Genomic DNA, 15,990 nt, shown 5'->3' on the forward strand with positions numbered 1-15,990 from the left:
GATAAGAATACACACGATTGAAATTGAAAGAACAAGTTTTCCTCTAGTTGTAGTGTCTAATTGGGCCAATTAACGTGAAAGCATGAAGTGGAGTCGTACAGTGATCAGTAGCAGAGCACCAAAGAATGTAATTTTAAATGCTTATTGCCAATTACTTTTCTCCAGCTATAAAGATGTAGAATGGATAATTTAACTCATTTCTTAAATTTGGAACAAACATTTTTTTCCTTTGATATAGAGCAACCCAAATGTCTCCATGTCCTGCCTACTTCTTAGGGGTTTTTTGGTGAAGATTAAATGAAATGATGATAAACTTTTGAATATTTTAAAAAACTGGACATCTGTAACTCTTCACGCCTTTTCACTTATTCTTACTCATTTAGCTTATACATTGGAGATAAGATTTTTAAAATAGGCTAAAATGTCCATAATGCTCTCTTAATCTGATATAAACATTTATGTAGTAGGTGGAATCATTTTCCCTCGAAATATTTTAAGAACTATTTACTACCTGTTTAGAAATCATACAATGTGAAGGCTGAGTGAGGAAATTGGATCAATATTTCCCACACTTTTGGATTTAATGGACCATAAAATTAATTACAATAATAATAATAAAGAAGAGATAAACACTAAGTGAACAATTTTATATTTCATTAAGAACATTAAAAACTTAAAAAGTCTTTATATCTTTATTTCATGAAAGTACTCTTTGACACCAAAAAAAATAGGAAGGACAAAGTATCAGAATAAATGACAATTCTTTAAAAATGCTTAATGACATTTTCATTTTTTCCCCTCATTTTACCATAGATGGGGACAATCTCAACACACATTGTTATCAAGCCTCAGACAATGACTGGGATCCTTTACAGACTGTCAGTAACTGCACAATTATCTAGCCTAGTTTTATTAAGTGACTGATATTTCACAATATTAGCAAATTAAGTTATACAAATTAAATACTAGTTTTCTAGGAACTTATTTAAAACAATTGATATTTTTTTCACAAACAGCTAATAAACATATACACGATATTTACAAATCATTATGACAACTACCATTTAATAAGCCAAAGGGGAAAACATTAAATTCTATATGTTAAATATAATTTGCTAAGATGTGTAAACCATAAACAAAAGTTTAGTAGGTATCCCGTCACCAAAAAGAATTTATACGGGAAAAACAAAGGATCAGAAGTCAAAATATGCAGCCCTGGTGAGTGACCTGGAGCTTCACGCCTGATAAAAATGGAAGAGATACTTTAGGGAGGGAAGAGCAAGGGGGAGGGGCTGTTATAATCATAGAGCTCTATTATAAACAGAATTCTTCCTGTAGAGCTTTTCGAGGACATAGGGTGTGAAAACTCCTCCTATAGGATCTCCCTTTTCCAGTCTAGATTAAGGTCTCTATCGTAATATTTGTCAGGTATAAATAAGATTGTGTAATTGTAATTTATGGGCGGGAGAGAGGTGGTGGTGGTGGAATTCACTGACCTTTGTTTTATGAGCTGATATCCTTTTTTTTTTTTTCCACATCAGCTAAATAGGCCTAAGTTTAGAATATCTATCTTTGAAATTACAGATCAAAGTCATCACATTAAAGCACCCAATGAGGCTAAGCTTCAAGTACGTGGATGATACGTGTTATAAAATATTTTTTGAAAGCTGCTAATTAAGTTGACCAAACGTACTGACACATCGACAAAGTAATTTTCTAAAAGGGTGTGAACAGAAAAAAAGAGGAGGCCCTGATCTAGATGTCTTGCTTGCAGGCCAGGGTAACTCAAATATAAACCCTTCTTTCACACAAACCATCTGGAATAGGATGAAAGTTTACTTGAAAAGTGGTGGTGGGTGTACTATTTTGGGTTCCTTTACTGAGATTCCAAGAGGCTGAGCTGAGGCACGGTCTGGCCTTGCTCTGGCAATTCTTCCACGTTCTTTCCAGAGAGACCAGTCTTAGATTTTCCCCTTCTTCTCCAAACACACACTGGGAGGCGGGCAGAGATTTTGGTTTCACCGACATTCCAAGTCGAAGGGAAGAGTGGGAAAGAAGTGGACTCCAGACTCGACTCAGTATGGGGTCTGTGAGGCTGCGTGGGCCCCGTCACGTGACTTGTGCATGCGCGTGCGTGTGCGCGTGCGTGTGCGCGCGCGCTGATTGCTGGGAACGTCGTGCGTCTCTCGCCTCCCACTCCGCCCACGGAGGCTGCGCAGTCGAATTCGCCCAGCGTCTTTATTCCCGCGCTTTCGCTGACGAGGAAGGTCCTGACAACACCAAGAAGTAGTCTGGTCTTGGGGTCGGGATGGAGGGGTGACTGCCTGTGAGAGTGTGAAAGAAGGCAGTGAGGGAGAATGGACTGTTTTTCTCGGGGTTTCTAGTGGGACGGAACCGCAAGTAGGGAGGAAAGAGCGGGGCGGGAAGTGAGAAACAAGGTAGGTGAAATGGCTTGAGGGCCGGAGGTGGTGTTGAGGAGAAAGAGACAACTAGAAGAGAAAAGTTGTATAAGGCAAAGGAGTAGTGCTTGGTTATGACCAAGTCAGCAAGGCCTTAGATTGTGTAGCTAGAGTCAATGCCTGTGAATGGTGTTTGTCACAGGACAAGGCTCAGTCTCCTGACCAGGCCTGGATTCATCTGACGCCCTGAGTTGTGACAGAAAAATTATTTTTTACAGAAACAGAATTACCTAATTATAAAAGTTATAATTTGACATATGTTCCCATGTAGTTAGTTTGAGAAAGGAGAGAAGAGATGGAAGAGAAAAGAGAAAGGAAAGGGGAGAAGAGAACAACTTTCATGTTGGCTTCTCTGCAACATTTTCAAACGTCCCAAGGCAAAGCGAGCACGACAGTGCATGTGTAATATTTTCTACATATCACTATTATGGCACTTAAACTTACGTACTAGAAAGGTACTGACCGAAATGTAGAGAAGCATTATACAGCATTTACTAAACAAAAGTCTTTATTTGTTGCTGCTGTTTTCTTTCATATATATATAAAACATGTGACTAATCAAACATTCATTGAAGTTATCCCGGTCAGCATAGTTTCTCAAAAAAAAAAAAAAACAAAAAAAAACGAGCTAAGTAAATCAATAACTTGAGTGTAGACAGGGCTCCCCATCTCTTAAGATGTAGAGACTTTACCATTCTAGGTTTCAACATTCTTTAAACTTAATTTTTCAGACTCAAGGAAATTATCTTCAGAATTTATGGGAAAGTAAAAGTAAAATTTGATGCTACATGAAAGTAAGATAGAACAGTGAAAATAACCTCAGGCTAGAAGAGATCTTAGTTCTAGTCTGGCCTAGTTTTATTTGTTTGAACTTGGTCAGCTATCTCTGTTCCTGTTTTCATGTCTATAAAAAATGAAATTGACTTAAATGAACAATAAATCTATTTCAACGTTAATTGTGGAAGTAGAAGAATCTTAAATGAATCCTGAAACAAATCAGAAGTGCCAAAGAGACTAGTTTGGCTAACTATACATAGAGGGGTAGATGAAAACATGGGACTGGTAGATTGGCCCCAGGTGGTGCAGGACTTTGGATGGAATTTGAATTTATTCTGGAGCAATGAATAGTCAAAGGAAAGTTTTTGGTATAAGGGAATGCAGTAATTAAACTTTTGAAAGGTTAAGGGAATATAATAACCAGAGGTTTGAAAGACTGACCAAATAGTGGTTCATAGGATGAAATAGAGAAGGGAGAAATTGGGTAATTTAGATAAGTGACAGATAATGAGAGCCGAAATTTAAAATGGCAGTAGAAGTGGAAAGAGAAGGTTTTAAGAGATCTGTAGCATGGTGTTTGTACTTAAATTTGGCATTGCTCTAAAATTTGCAGCTCTTGCCTCCAGAATATGATGGCAAATCACCTTATAAAACCTGATACTAGAAATTACAAGAGACCAAGAGAGTTGGAGGTAATCTATATGCTCCCGGAGCCTTAATCTTTTGTTTTATTTTATATATTTCTCAAATTTATTCCATTTGAAAAAGTTCTGTTGATAAATGGAATTTAAATTTTCATATTTCCAGAGCTGGATTGTCGCAACTGGATCTATGTTGACTCCCGCAGCTTTTTTACTAAGTATATGGGAAAGCCTCCAAGAAAGATTTCTTGGAAGATTTCTTTGGGGTAATTTGTGATCTAGAGAAAAGATATCAAAAGCCATTATAATATCTAGTTCTTTAAATAATTATTTTGAAATAATAAGTAGGATACCTAGGTACTGGAGTTGCTGACATTTTTAAAGAAGAACACTGTATCCTGCCCTTCACTACTATCCCCACCAATTGGTCTGTTTGCATTCGAGACATTGTTTGATCCCTTAAAGATTATGCTGTCTTGCAAAATTTTTCAAGCATTTGGCTATTGTCTAAATGAAAGTTTTGCTATATTGCTATGGAAACATGTACTGGTTCAAGATACAGATAAGTTTTTTTTTCCATCGGGAGGTTAATACCGTATTCAAAGGCCAATTTAAAAAGTCTGAATAAAATTTAGTATATTGAACAAGGTGCTTGTTGGGACTAAAAGTTTCCGTGGTAAGAAAATTTCCAATGACAGATCAGGACAAAAGCATATAATTTCTAGCATGTTTGCTTTTTTCTGAAAGATTTTTTTTTTTTTAATGGAATGTGTATGTCCTAAGGATCTTGTTGACCATTTACCTATTTTCTTTACTTTCTTCTGTTAGCCTCAAATGCCAGATAGTCCACAAGTGTCCTCTCTTGGAAAATCAGATTCCTCTTTCTCTGAAAGCTCTGTGCTATTTTATAAAGATGAAGCCCTGGGGAAAGATTTGAATGGTGATGTATAAAATACTTATATTTCTATACATTTTATAATATAGAAGATTTATTATATTTCATAACAGCTCTGATTTTTTTTTCATAGATATGAGCAAGGAAATTACTCTTATGTTGTCTACATATGCAAAGATCTTAAGGCAAGTACCTATAGTATATTTTCTTGAGTCTTTATTTTAGAAATAGAAGTTTCCTCCTGGAAATTCCATAATGGGAACTTCAGTTCAGTGGCTATGGAACCTATCTAGTAGTTATAATTTCAGAGTTTTTTATTCTACCTCAATTTCTTATAATAGACTAATTGGTTATTTTCAAGGAATAGCCCCAACTTTAGCAAAAACCTTTTGTTTTTGCTATTACCAGAACTAATAATAGACTGGATATATTTTGGTCTCCAATTAGATAATATAACATTTAAAATTTTATGCAAAAACCTCTTTGAGAAAAGTACCATTTGGTACTTTTAATTAATAACAATGATATTAAAGATAAGACAAATATATTTATGAAATATTTAAATATTTTATATTTGAAGGCTGAATTTAAATATTTTATTGGCCTGACATCATGTTTTATAAGATGTTTTTAAAAATTACTGGACAGTCATTGTATTTGAATAATGGTTTGTGTGGCTGTTAAAATAATGTGTAGTCATGAGTGATGTAATGATGTTTCAGTCAACAACAGACTGCATATACAGTGGTGGTCTCATAAGATTATAATGAAGCTAAATTTTCTATATGAAATGGAAAGATTTGTGGTTCAGGAGGAAGTTTTTTTTTCTATGATGGGAGCAGTATCTGTGAGACTTGGTAATAGATTCTTTCTTACTCCCAGTACCTCAATTTTGAGTGCACTGATTATATCCTAGTTGGTCATCCACTTATCTGTTTCAGCACAGAGGAGCTGGTTCCCCGAGCATTACATATTCGGAGGGTGCTACAGCCCTCCCAGATCTAGGTTGATGGTCTTCAGAGTACTTTGCTATAAATTCTTTGTTAAGGACCTAATATCCTGTACAAGGACACAGTTCTGCAGGAGCTACCTTAACAAGTATTAAGTGCCACTGCAACTTCAGTAAAATCTTTCTGTGGTAGTGTGGAGCCAGCCTGTCCTTGTACTTTGGAAATATTTTCAGGTTGTAATGATGTAAAGCATAGATAAACTTGATCTCGTCCATCAGTTTAATGCTAAAGAGAGCCCTTTGTGCCAGATAAAGTCAATGGAACCAAAAACAAATTTCCAAAGTCAAAATATTGAGTCCTCAGTTCTATACCCTCTTTGTGTTAAATACTCCCTCCCCCCCCCATTTTTTAATGAATACCACAAAGTTCATTAATATGACCACTGCTCCATCATGCATTAGCCAAACCATATTGCCATGACAATCCCCTGTGTTTCTTTTTCTCTTCATTTTGATTTCTTCTTCCTACTGTTCCTCAGGCCACATTTTGCTCCCTCCTGACAGTCACTGTTATGGTAACTTATACTTTACTCAGCCAGTTCCTTTCAGTATTTCTAGTCAATCCAGCCCACATTCTGTCCTGTTCATGGAACAGCATTGGCAGCTTCAATGTTCTATTTCTGACCCTGTCAGAAGGAAGTGGGGGAGGGCTTATGGAGCAGTGTTTATATGAAGTATACAGTAGTGTACAGTAATGTCTTAGGTCTTCACATTCACTCAGCACTCACTCACCCAGAGCAACTTTCAGACCTGCAAGCTCCATTTATGGTAAGCACCCTATACAGGTGTACCATTTTTTAATCTTTTATATTGTATTTTTACTGTGTTTATGTACCTTTTCTATGTTTATATAAATAAATACTTAGCTTTGTGTTACAATCGTCTGTAGTATTCAGTACAGTAGTATGCTGTACAGGTTTGTAGCCTAGGAACAATAGACTATACAATATAGCCTAGGTGTATAGTAGACTATACCATCTAGGTTTGTGTAAGTGCACTTTGTGATGTTTGCACAATGACAAAATTGCCTGATGACACATTTCTCTAAACAAATCCCCATTGTTAAGCAAAGTACGACTGTAGATGGTTTAATATTAGAATTATAACGTATATGATACATATTATGCTGTGTCAGCAGACTGAGTAGTTAAAAATATTTGTGGGGCTAATTTAACTTTTACTGAAGAGTGTAAATTACTGAAGCTTTCCAATGTACAAAACTATTTAAATGAAATAGCTAACAACTATAGAATAATAAAGATATCATTATGATAGTGTGTTTAGACATTATAACTGTTTAGTTTAACATAAAACTTTTTTTCTTCATTAGTGAGAGAGCAGCAGTGGATGCATCTTATATTGATGAGATTGATGGACTCTTCAAAGAAGCCAATACAATTGAAAACTTTCTAATACAAAAAAGAGAGCTTCTGAAACAGAGGTTTACAGTGATTGCAAACACACTGCACAGATAAAATCGTGTACTTAAAATAAGCTGAGAATTTAAATCCATTATTGTTGTAGTGAAAGAATGACATTGATACTCTGAAAGCTTTCTAGTTATTAAAGAAAATGTATACTTTAAACATAGAAGGGGAAACTTTGCCAATTTCTTTTCTAGATTTATAAGGTGCTTTAAACTGGAATTAATATGAAGTATGTAGCTTTTCTTTTGAGAGTCAGATATTTGGCATATTTTATAAAAGTGTAAATTATTTAAATTATATATGGATTCTTTTTTTTTCTTAAACCTCCTTGCCTTTCTTCAACTTCTAAAAGAGGATTCAATGAGTTAATTTGATAATGTTTAACAATACTGAACTTTTTCTTTTAGAATATTTTGTTTAAATAGCAGATAGCTTTGGAAATTGTTTTAAAATGTTTTTGGTGATCAGTATCATAAAAAAATTAAAACTTAAAGGTGATTTGCCTAGTTTCTCAATATGTAATAAACTCTAACTCTGCTGTTGCTATTTAATATTACCGTTTGATTATTTTCACTATTATACTTGGCTAATAAAAGTTCTTCATTTAGAATTATTTTCTTGTGGTAAAAGTGGTAAAATAAAAACCAGAAATTACTAACCAGAACTTTATATGAGTTGGCTTTTTTTATACAACCATATCAATGGTGCAGTTAAAGAATTGTACTTAGAAGCTTTAGCAGCCGTTGTAGTATGAGATAAATATTAGTGGTCCAGAAGTAAAGAGATTAGCCAAACAACAAGGTGAACTTGCTGAGTCATTTCAATTCTATTATAATTCAGAAATTGAACTAGTGGATCTCTAATACTTATCTAGCTAAAAAAAAAAAATCCTTCCTTTGTCTAAGGTTATGCTAGCCCTGAACAAGCCCTATCCCATCTGATCTCCAAAGCTAAGCAGATTATCCTGCTTAGTACTTAGATGGGAGACCACCTAGGCAGATACGGTGCTGTAGGTGTAAAAAATAAATAAATAAATAAATAAAATAAAAAAATAAGGGATTGTAAACTGACAAGGTCCCTTGCAATCTGTGAGGTCAACCAAGGTTTGCCTCACCTAAAAAGAAAAAAAAAAAAAATCCTTCCTTTGATGGAAGGTACTGCTATGATTTTATTGAAAATTTTCAATATGTCATATATGTGATAACTACATTAATAAGATGAAACCACAGCACCCATTTTTTAATCATATAGGTAATTCAATCTATTATATGTATATTTTGCTGATATAAGCAATTGCAAATTTGGACAAATATTTACAAACAATACCACAAGAAATTTGGTATTAGGTAGATAGCATGTTTGCCTTGCTGCCTTCTAAATGTTAAAATGTCTAAATGTTAAAATGTTAAAATTTCATCAAATTACTATTCTAAGGCATATAATATTATACTACATAATATAAATCCTCATACAGGAAAGGATTGAAAATAGTAAAATAATATTTACTAAAAATATTGGTTAGTAAGTGAAAAATTAAGTTTGTAGAAATATATGCTAATGGCACAGGATAGGTTGGAGGTCAATGAACTAACTATTAGAAATGAGATTTTTAAATATTAAATGCAACCAGCAGACTATACTTCAGTTGATATGCCATGTCACCTAGATCTTGAGTTCTGCTGTCACCTTATAGAGTTCTTGAATTTTCTAAATACAAAGATGACACTACTGGCCCATCACCATTAAGAAACGTTCTTGAGTTATTTTAAATTTCTAAGCATTTATTGTTATTGTGAAAGCTAAGGCTAACAGGTTGTTTTAGAATGGATTTCATAATATACTTGTTATATCTTGAGAGTGTCACGGTTGTTCAGCATCAAATAACTTCCTTATGCAGGTTCAGAGAGTTGATTTGGTTATATCATTAGGTATGATTAAGACTAGGGAACTGATTTTTAGTCCAAAAATATATTTACTGGTCAGAACAGGTACCTCCTAGGGTAAAAGTTCCTGAATGCCTAATTATGGCGTATTTCTTAATTCACATTTTGATGTCTTGTTATTCATATAACAAGAATAATTATCTCACCGATAATTATCTTACCAGAGATATGCTGCTGCAGTAATACCATCACCCTTTTATTTACAGTTCTAATGCCACTCTTGCATTTCAGTAAAATTTCACAAGTTTATAAATTATTTTCACTGACTACAAATACAGATGTATATTAAATATCTTTGTACATCATACACTCTGCTAGACTCCGTAGGGGAACACAGAATAGTTTAAGATAGTCTTTGTTCTCCCTTCTGACAATTTTAATCACTTCTTTCTTGAAATACACTTACATGTCTTTGCTAGGATACAACTTATGTAACTGTTAAAAGTTTCTCTATGGCAGTGCTAGTAACTTTGTAGCAGGAATTACTAGGCCTTTGGCAAGGGGATCAGAGAGCTAGATTTGAAATGGGTTTTTGAAAAGGAAGGAGGGAGGATATTTCAGGCAGGGAAAAGTTTGTTTAAAGCCCAGAAGAACAAAAACACACGGTGTGTTTATAGTCATTTTACAGGACTGAGAATTCACAGAAGAATAATGTATCATCTAAACTGCTAGAGAGCAGGAAATGAATCTTGTTTCTTGATATATCAACTTGTAGCACAGTATTTGATACATTGGTGTTTAAAAATGTTTGTTAAATAATAAAATTATATATGGTTATAAGTTTTTTAAGGGCATACTTTCACAGAACCTTATTCATACTAGATGGTTAGAAAATGTTTTGTAAATTAAATTAATAGAAAAGGTAGGATGAAATGTTAGAAAGACAGAGAGACAAAGAATGAAAAGTAGGTTGTGGCCAGATTATAGAGCCCTTGTTGACTTTGTACTTTATTCTGTAAGGACAGAGGAGATCTGAATCTTTCAGAGTAGAGGAGTGGCATTATGAAATTGATCCCATAGATCAACTGACATGTAATGTGAGGACAGATTTGAAAGAGGAGAGTTTAGGGAGGGAGACCACTATTGGTGGTCCAATTTCAGTATTTCAAACAGCTGTTTATTATAAATAGGTTGCTGGGATACTTGTCGTGGAAATTCGACTAAGAGATATTGCCAACGTTTTGAGGTCCCTCCCCTTCTCCTACTCCCTCCTCCCTTGCCCATTTCCCTCCTATTCAGTGAGCCAGGCATAGTCCAGTGTGACTCACCTCACTGCTAATGAGTGTGAGGATTTGGAAATCACGGGATGTTTTTTCAATAATTTCTCTGTTTTGTCAGCAATCTTTCTACCATTGAAGGGAGTTTCCGTTCTGTGATGGTACACCAGATCTCAGGTAGGGGTTTGCCCCTTCTACTTCCTCTTCCTACCAGCTTGAACTTACAATTCCATACCTCTTTCCTGAAGAATGCAGGGGACTCCTGACGTTTTCTACTCTTTGTGGAGCAGATACAGGCAACAACACTGCAGAGCCGGAAGTTACAGAAGACAAGATTTGTTTACTTGACATCAGGGAGCATAAAATGCCATTAAAGAGCCTTTCCATTTGTATGTTTTATACGACATACAGGGTTGGGATTCAGGGTTTCTTTTGGATCTGTAATAGGAAGAATATTCATTATTTAGACCTTTCTTAACTGAAAATTACATCTACACATTCTAATGTAAATGTTTGTTTCTTCTATTAGCATTTTGAGGACTGTCTTAAAATCTCTGTTTATTGTTTTGTAGCTTTTTATTATAACTACTATTGTTACATGATTTTCTTGAAATTGATACGAAGCTATCAGAAATCATACTGATATGTACTATAAACTTTAAAATTATTTAATTCAATAATTTAATGTGAGGCAATAAGTTAGGTACTGGGGTGGGGTGGGGGGTGGGGGGACAAAAATAAGACCCAGTACTCAAGGAGTACTGGTAGAAGAGATTATAAAGTATATTAATTTTTATTCCACAAGACAAACTCTGATAAGTGCCATAAGAGAGCTTAAACATGCTGTGTGAGTTCAGACTAAGGAGAATCAGTTCTTGCTATAAGAAATAGAAATGTGTTTACAAAGCAGGTGACATGGGCACTGGGTCTTGAAGGATGCATACAGTAAGTGAATTTCACTTGAAGGAGATGGGAAATACCCTAGGTGAAGAGAAGGGTACATTTATGATGAGAAAAGAAGGGAATGGGGAGTGGTCAAGATTGGCTGCAGTGGAAGGCATTAGTGAGAGGCAGAACTAGACAGGTAAGTTGGTGTGAGACTACAGTGCCTTCATCAGAGCCTGGCCAAGCAGTTTAGCCTTTACTTGGTAGACAAGAGTCATTTGTGAAGATTTTATGGTGGAATATGTGATACGATCAAATCTGTACTTAGATTCATTTAGTAGCAGTGCTTTCCAACCTTTTTCACATCATAGCACATATAGAAAATGACATTTTTACCTCACACTGGAGTAAATTGGATGAGATCTGGAGCCCTAGTAAGTAGCTTAGAGCTGGAGGCGATTGGCCTGGGGCTTCTGGCCATCTCAAGGGTTAAGGGGATCAAGAGGCCCACCAATTAGGAAGCTCTGGTTTAGAAGATAGTTTCCCTACCTAGTTTCTCTTTCCAAATAAGAGGCTGTGATAATATCCATATATCAGTTTGTGAGGGCCTAAATTAGGACAGTAGAAAGGAAGTAACTGATAGGCAGGAGAAGTTGAAGCATCAATGCTAATGACAGGTTCAAGCCAGAAGAAAAATTGTTGGGGGGCGAGGGAGTGTTGCCCAGGAAGGGTGGACAGGTAAAAATCTTTGTAAAAGATTTGCCCCAGGCACACTTAAGAACTTCTGAGTCCTAAGTAATTTATACTGGCTACCCTATAGCACCCCCTTAGCATCCTCTTTCTAGCTCTCTTTGGGTATAGTCAGCAGAATTTAACTACTTAGTGAAATGTGAGGGGACAGTGAAGGCAAATTCAAGGCCCACAGAGATTTTGAAGCTAGAAAAGTACAATGTCTCAGAAGCCAAGAATAGGGTTTTAAGGCGTTGTTGACTGCAATATCAAGTACTGCAGAAAGTTTCAAGAGCATATAATAAATAAACTGCCAACAATATGCTCTGGAGTATAGGACATACAGACATTTAATATTTTCTAAAATGTTAAATGTTTAAATTCATGAATATTCAGATAAATACACTATCAAGGTGTTCAATTTAATTCTACTCAAATAAGAGGAGTAAAATAACACCTCAGGAAATTTATTTTAATCTAAGAGAGTAAGACAAATATACATAATGTTAATAAAAATAGTAAAATAAAGACCTGAGGGTTTCCTCCTCTTAAGTTTTCAAAGCATCCTTTTTATACCTCTAACATTGTGGTTCTCAAATTTTAGAATGCCAAGAATATCTACTTGGCCTACCTCAGAGGTTCTGATTTATTAGGTCCAGAGTAGAGTCCATGAATCTTCATTTTAGCAACAGCATCAGGTATTTCTGTTTCAAATAGTCCTCAGACCATACTTTGAGAAATAATGCTCAGACAAAACAGTGCTTACAGTGTAAATGATCAGTTTGTATGTCTGTTTACTGGGCAGTGAGTTCTATTACATCGGGGTTCTAATACCTTTTATCCTTCAGCAGTGTTTTACACTTTGTTGAATGAACAACTTAAAGAAAGAAGATATTGCATTTTGCTGGATTTGATTATTAAAAGCTACATAAATAATAGCATTTTTGAATAATTAAAATTTCTAAAAACTTTACATAGCCTAATGGAATTATTTGTAGCCTTAGGAGCAATAAGAATTATTATTATTCTCATCTAAGAAAAGAGGGAACAGAACAGAGAAGTTAATTGCCTTGCCCAAAGCTATTTATTTGGAAAATGGTAGGCCAATATTTGAACCCAAGGATTGTGGTGTCAGGCAGAGCCTGGGCCCATACTCCTAAGTATTACACTGTACTGCCTCTTTAAGGAAGTACTATCTTAGTTAGATATTGAACAGTAGATAAAATTTCCTTAGGGATAGATTGTTAGTGAGAAGGGCATTTAGGGTAAAAGTGTTTTATTTGGAAAATCAGGAAATAGTTGAGTTTGATTGAATTGTTATATATAGGAAAGTAGAAAGTCTCATGCTTTAAATTTTTGAAAGATTTGAAAGAAATGGGATAAGAGATATAATACCGTAAAAATATTTTGCTAAAAGAATGTAAATTTCACTTTTTTTCAGAGGAGTAGTGTATCTGTGTTAGTTCTCCTAGTTTAAGCTTTTACATCACTGTTAAAGTTTTGTGGAATAAAATAAAGGACCGTATTTTATAGTACCTAGTTATATATTTGACCACCCCTCGTGTTAGGCAATAATGCCTCGTGAACACTAATAAGTATGAAATAATACGGACATTTTTATGCTCTTTATAATAATGATTTTTTTTCTTGTGGCTTTGAACTTCAGGTATCACTACATAATTTGGTTTATGACACTCTTCTCCTAGAAAATGCCACGTACATTCATGTGTCTGCCATTAAAATAGAAGAAATGAAATTATGTCTTACTAAATGCTCCATAAATTGGTATAAAATCTTTGGGATCATGTTTTGGTGTATATACAATACTGAGGTCAATGTAATTTAATTATGATAATATTGAATGTTGGTCATTTTTTACCATAATAGGTTGCTATTAACACATCTGGGGTTAGTGTGTAGAGTCCATCTTGTGAAAAGATGAGCATTATTAAACTATGCGGAATGATAATAATAAAGTCCTGAGTTAAAACTAAAGCAGATTTGGACTGCAAGAATACAAAAAGGATTGTTGTTCAAAAATGGAGAACCAAAGAGTTGATGGTCTGAGAATGAGGAAGGAGAGAGAGGAATTTGGAGACTATATTTGGCATTAGGTTTACATTTCCCTGAGCAGTAGATAAGATTATCATCTATGGAGAAACAGGTGTGGTCATAGAAAATGGGTAAAATTTTGTGTGCTTCTTATTTCCTCCTCAGTTTTGAAGAAGTACATGGCAAATACTTATCGGATGAAAGCAGTCTTCAGTAAGCGAGAGAGTCTTCCATGTATTGCACCACTGCTAACCACAGTAGAGGAGACTCCACAGATCATCTCTGCTCAAGTTCAAGGACATTTTCCTAAGTGGCTCAATGGCTATCTACTTCGAACTGGACCTGGGAAATTCGAGTTTGGGAAGGATAAGTAAGCCTTGAGTTTTGGAGAACAATTTGGATTTTTGGAGAACAATTTCTTAGCATGGGCTGGTTCTATGGAATATGAATTAATATATGCTTTCTCTCTGAGGCTAACATGGTCATGCAATCTCTTTGGTTCAAGATGAGGAAACTTTATAGGGAAAAATGGAGACAATTCTTTTAAAAAAGTTCTGACATTTCTGCTCTGCAGAACATTATGAATTTGTAGTCCACCGAAGGTTTATGCCAAAAGAGAAGTGTTAGAAACCATCTGTACTGAGCTCTATTTCACCACAAGTTCCTGAAGGAAAGGGCAGCGTCTTCACCTCACACCATTGCCTCACCCAGTATTTCCCAGACACAGTGGCTCTTTCAGTTCCTCAAACCAGGCACATTTATTTTTGCTCAGGCTCTTGGCTTTGGCTCTCTCATCTATTTTCCTAAGTCTGATTCTTATCATTTAGATATCAGCAAATCTTGTGTTACTTGAGCCTTCTCTGATTTCCCAATCTAAAAATGCTATTATTTATTATATTACCTATAATATGTATTTTAATTATTTGCCAGCAGTATCAATGTCTAGTTTTTTGTTTGTTTGTTCGTTTGTGTAGTAGGTGTGCTCTTCCCCTAGAAAGTAAATTCTGTGAGGGCAGAGACTTTTCTTGTTCACCTCATATCCCCAGTATCTAGGACAGTGCCCTGCACTTAAATAGCACTCAATAAATATGAGTAAATAAATGAAAAAAAAAAAACAAACCCCAATAACTTTTTAGTGTATCATTTCTCTGTGTATTTACTAGGGACATAAAGTAATTTGAACAAACCACTATGGTCAGGAGGGAATCTGCTTTGCTTTAAACATTTTTAAATATTAGAAACTTTTTTTCATTTAACTGTTTTCATCTATATGAAATGTTTTGAAATATAGAATGGAGAGGCGGGTGGGGGGTGGGAATGTATGTATCACATACTCTGTTAGCACTTTTGTGTATTTCCTGCTAGTCTTCCTCCCATTTCTATAGGTGTGTTTTAAATAATTTCAATCATATTGTACATAGAATTTTTTATTGAGGTGTAATTGACCTGTACCATTATGTTAGTTTTGGGTATATAATATAGTTATTTGATATTTGTGTGTCTTGTGAAATGATCACCACAATAAGTCTAATTAACATCCATCATCATACATAGTTACAAAAATTTTTTTTTCTTGTGATGAGGACTTCGTTCTCGTAGCAACTTTCAAACATGCAATGCAGTATTATTAACCAAAGTCATCATGCTGTACATAACATCCCCATGACTTATTTATTTTATAACTGGAAGTTTGTACCTTTTGCCCCTTCATTCATTTTGTGCCCCACCACCTCTTGTAACCACCAATAAGTTCTCCATCAGTGAGCTCATTTTTTCATTTGTTTGTTTTTAAAATTTGTTTGTTTTAGATTTTACATAGAAGTGAGATCATATATATGGCATTTGTCTTTGTCTAACTTATTTCATTTAGCATAATATCAAGGTCCATCCATGTTGTCACAAATGGCAAGAATTCCTTCTTTTAATGTCTGAATAATATTTCATTGTGTGTATGTA

General features: G+C 34.9%; 2 protein-coding genes across 4 annotated transcripts in view; both read left to right on the forward strand.

Annotated features, from left to right (window-relative positions):
• The first annotated feature begins 4,711 nt into the window (after nucleotides 1-4,711).
• On the forward strand, nucleotides 4,712-7,523 carry TEX12 (testis expressed 12). Its single transcript, XM_039887922.1, has 3 exons — nucleotides 4,712-4,817; nucleotides 4,906-4,957; nucleotides 7,112-7,523. The coding sequence occupies exons 1-3, from the start codon at nucleotides 4,712-4,714 to the stop codon at nucleotides 7,254-7,256; spliced, it is 303 nt and encodes a 100-aa protein (XP_039743856.1). The 3' UTR covers nucleotides 7,257-7,523.
• BCO2 (beta-carotene oxygenase 2) overlaps nucleotides 6,474-15,990 on the forward strand; it is a 45,860-nt gene continuing 36,343 nt past the window's right edge. For 2 of the 3 annotated variants that reach the window (XM_039887917.1, XM_039887919.1), the window contains exons 1-2: nucleotides 10,390-10,545; nucleotides 14,200-14,404. In XM_039887917.1, coding sequence (XP_039743851.1) covers nucleotides 10,527-10,545; nucleotides 14,200-14,404 — 224 coding nt within the window. In that variant the 5' untranslated portion in view covers nucleotides 10,390-10,526. Of the gene's footprint in view, nucleotides 6,550-10,389; nucleotides 10,546-14,199; nucleotides 14,405-15,990 lie in introns of those variants that run through there. The other variant, XM_039887918.1, reaches the window with a different exon arrangement.

Source organism: Pteropus medius, unplaced genomic scaffold (genome assembly GCF_902729225.1).
Source record: "Pteropus medius unplaced genomic scaffold, Ma_sr-lr_union100, whole genome shotgun sequence".
NCBI lineage: Eukaryota > Metazoa > Chordata > Mammalia > Chiroptera > Pteropodidae > Pteropus > Pteropus medius.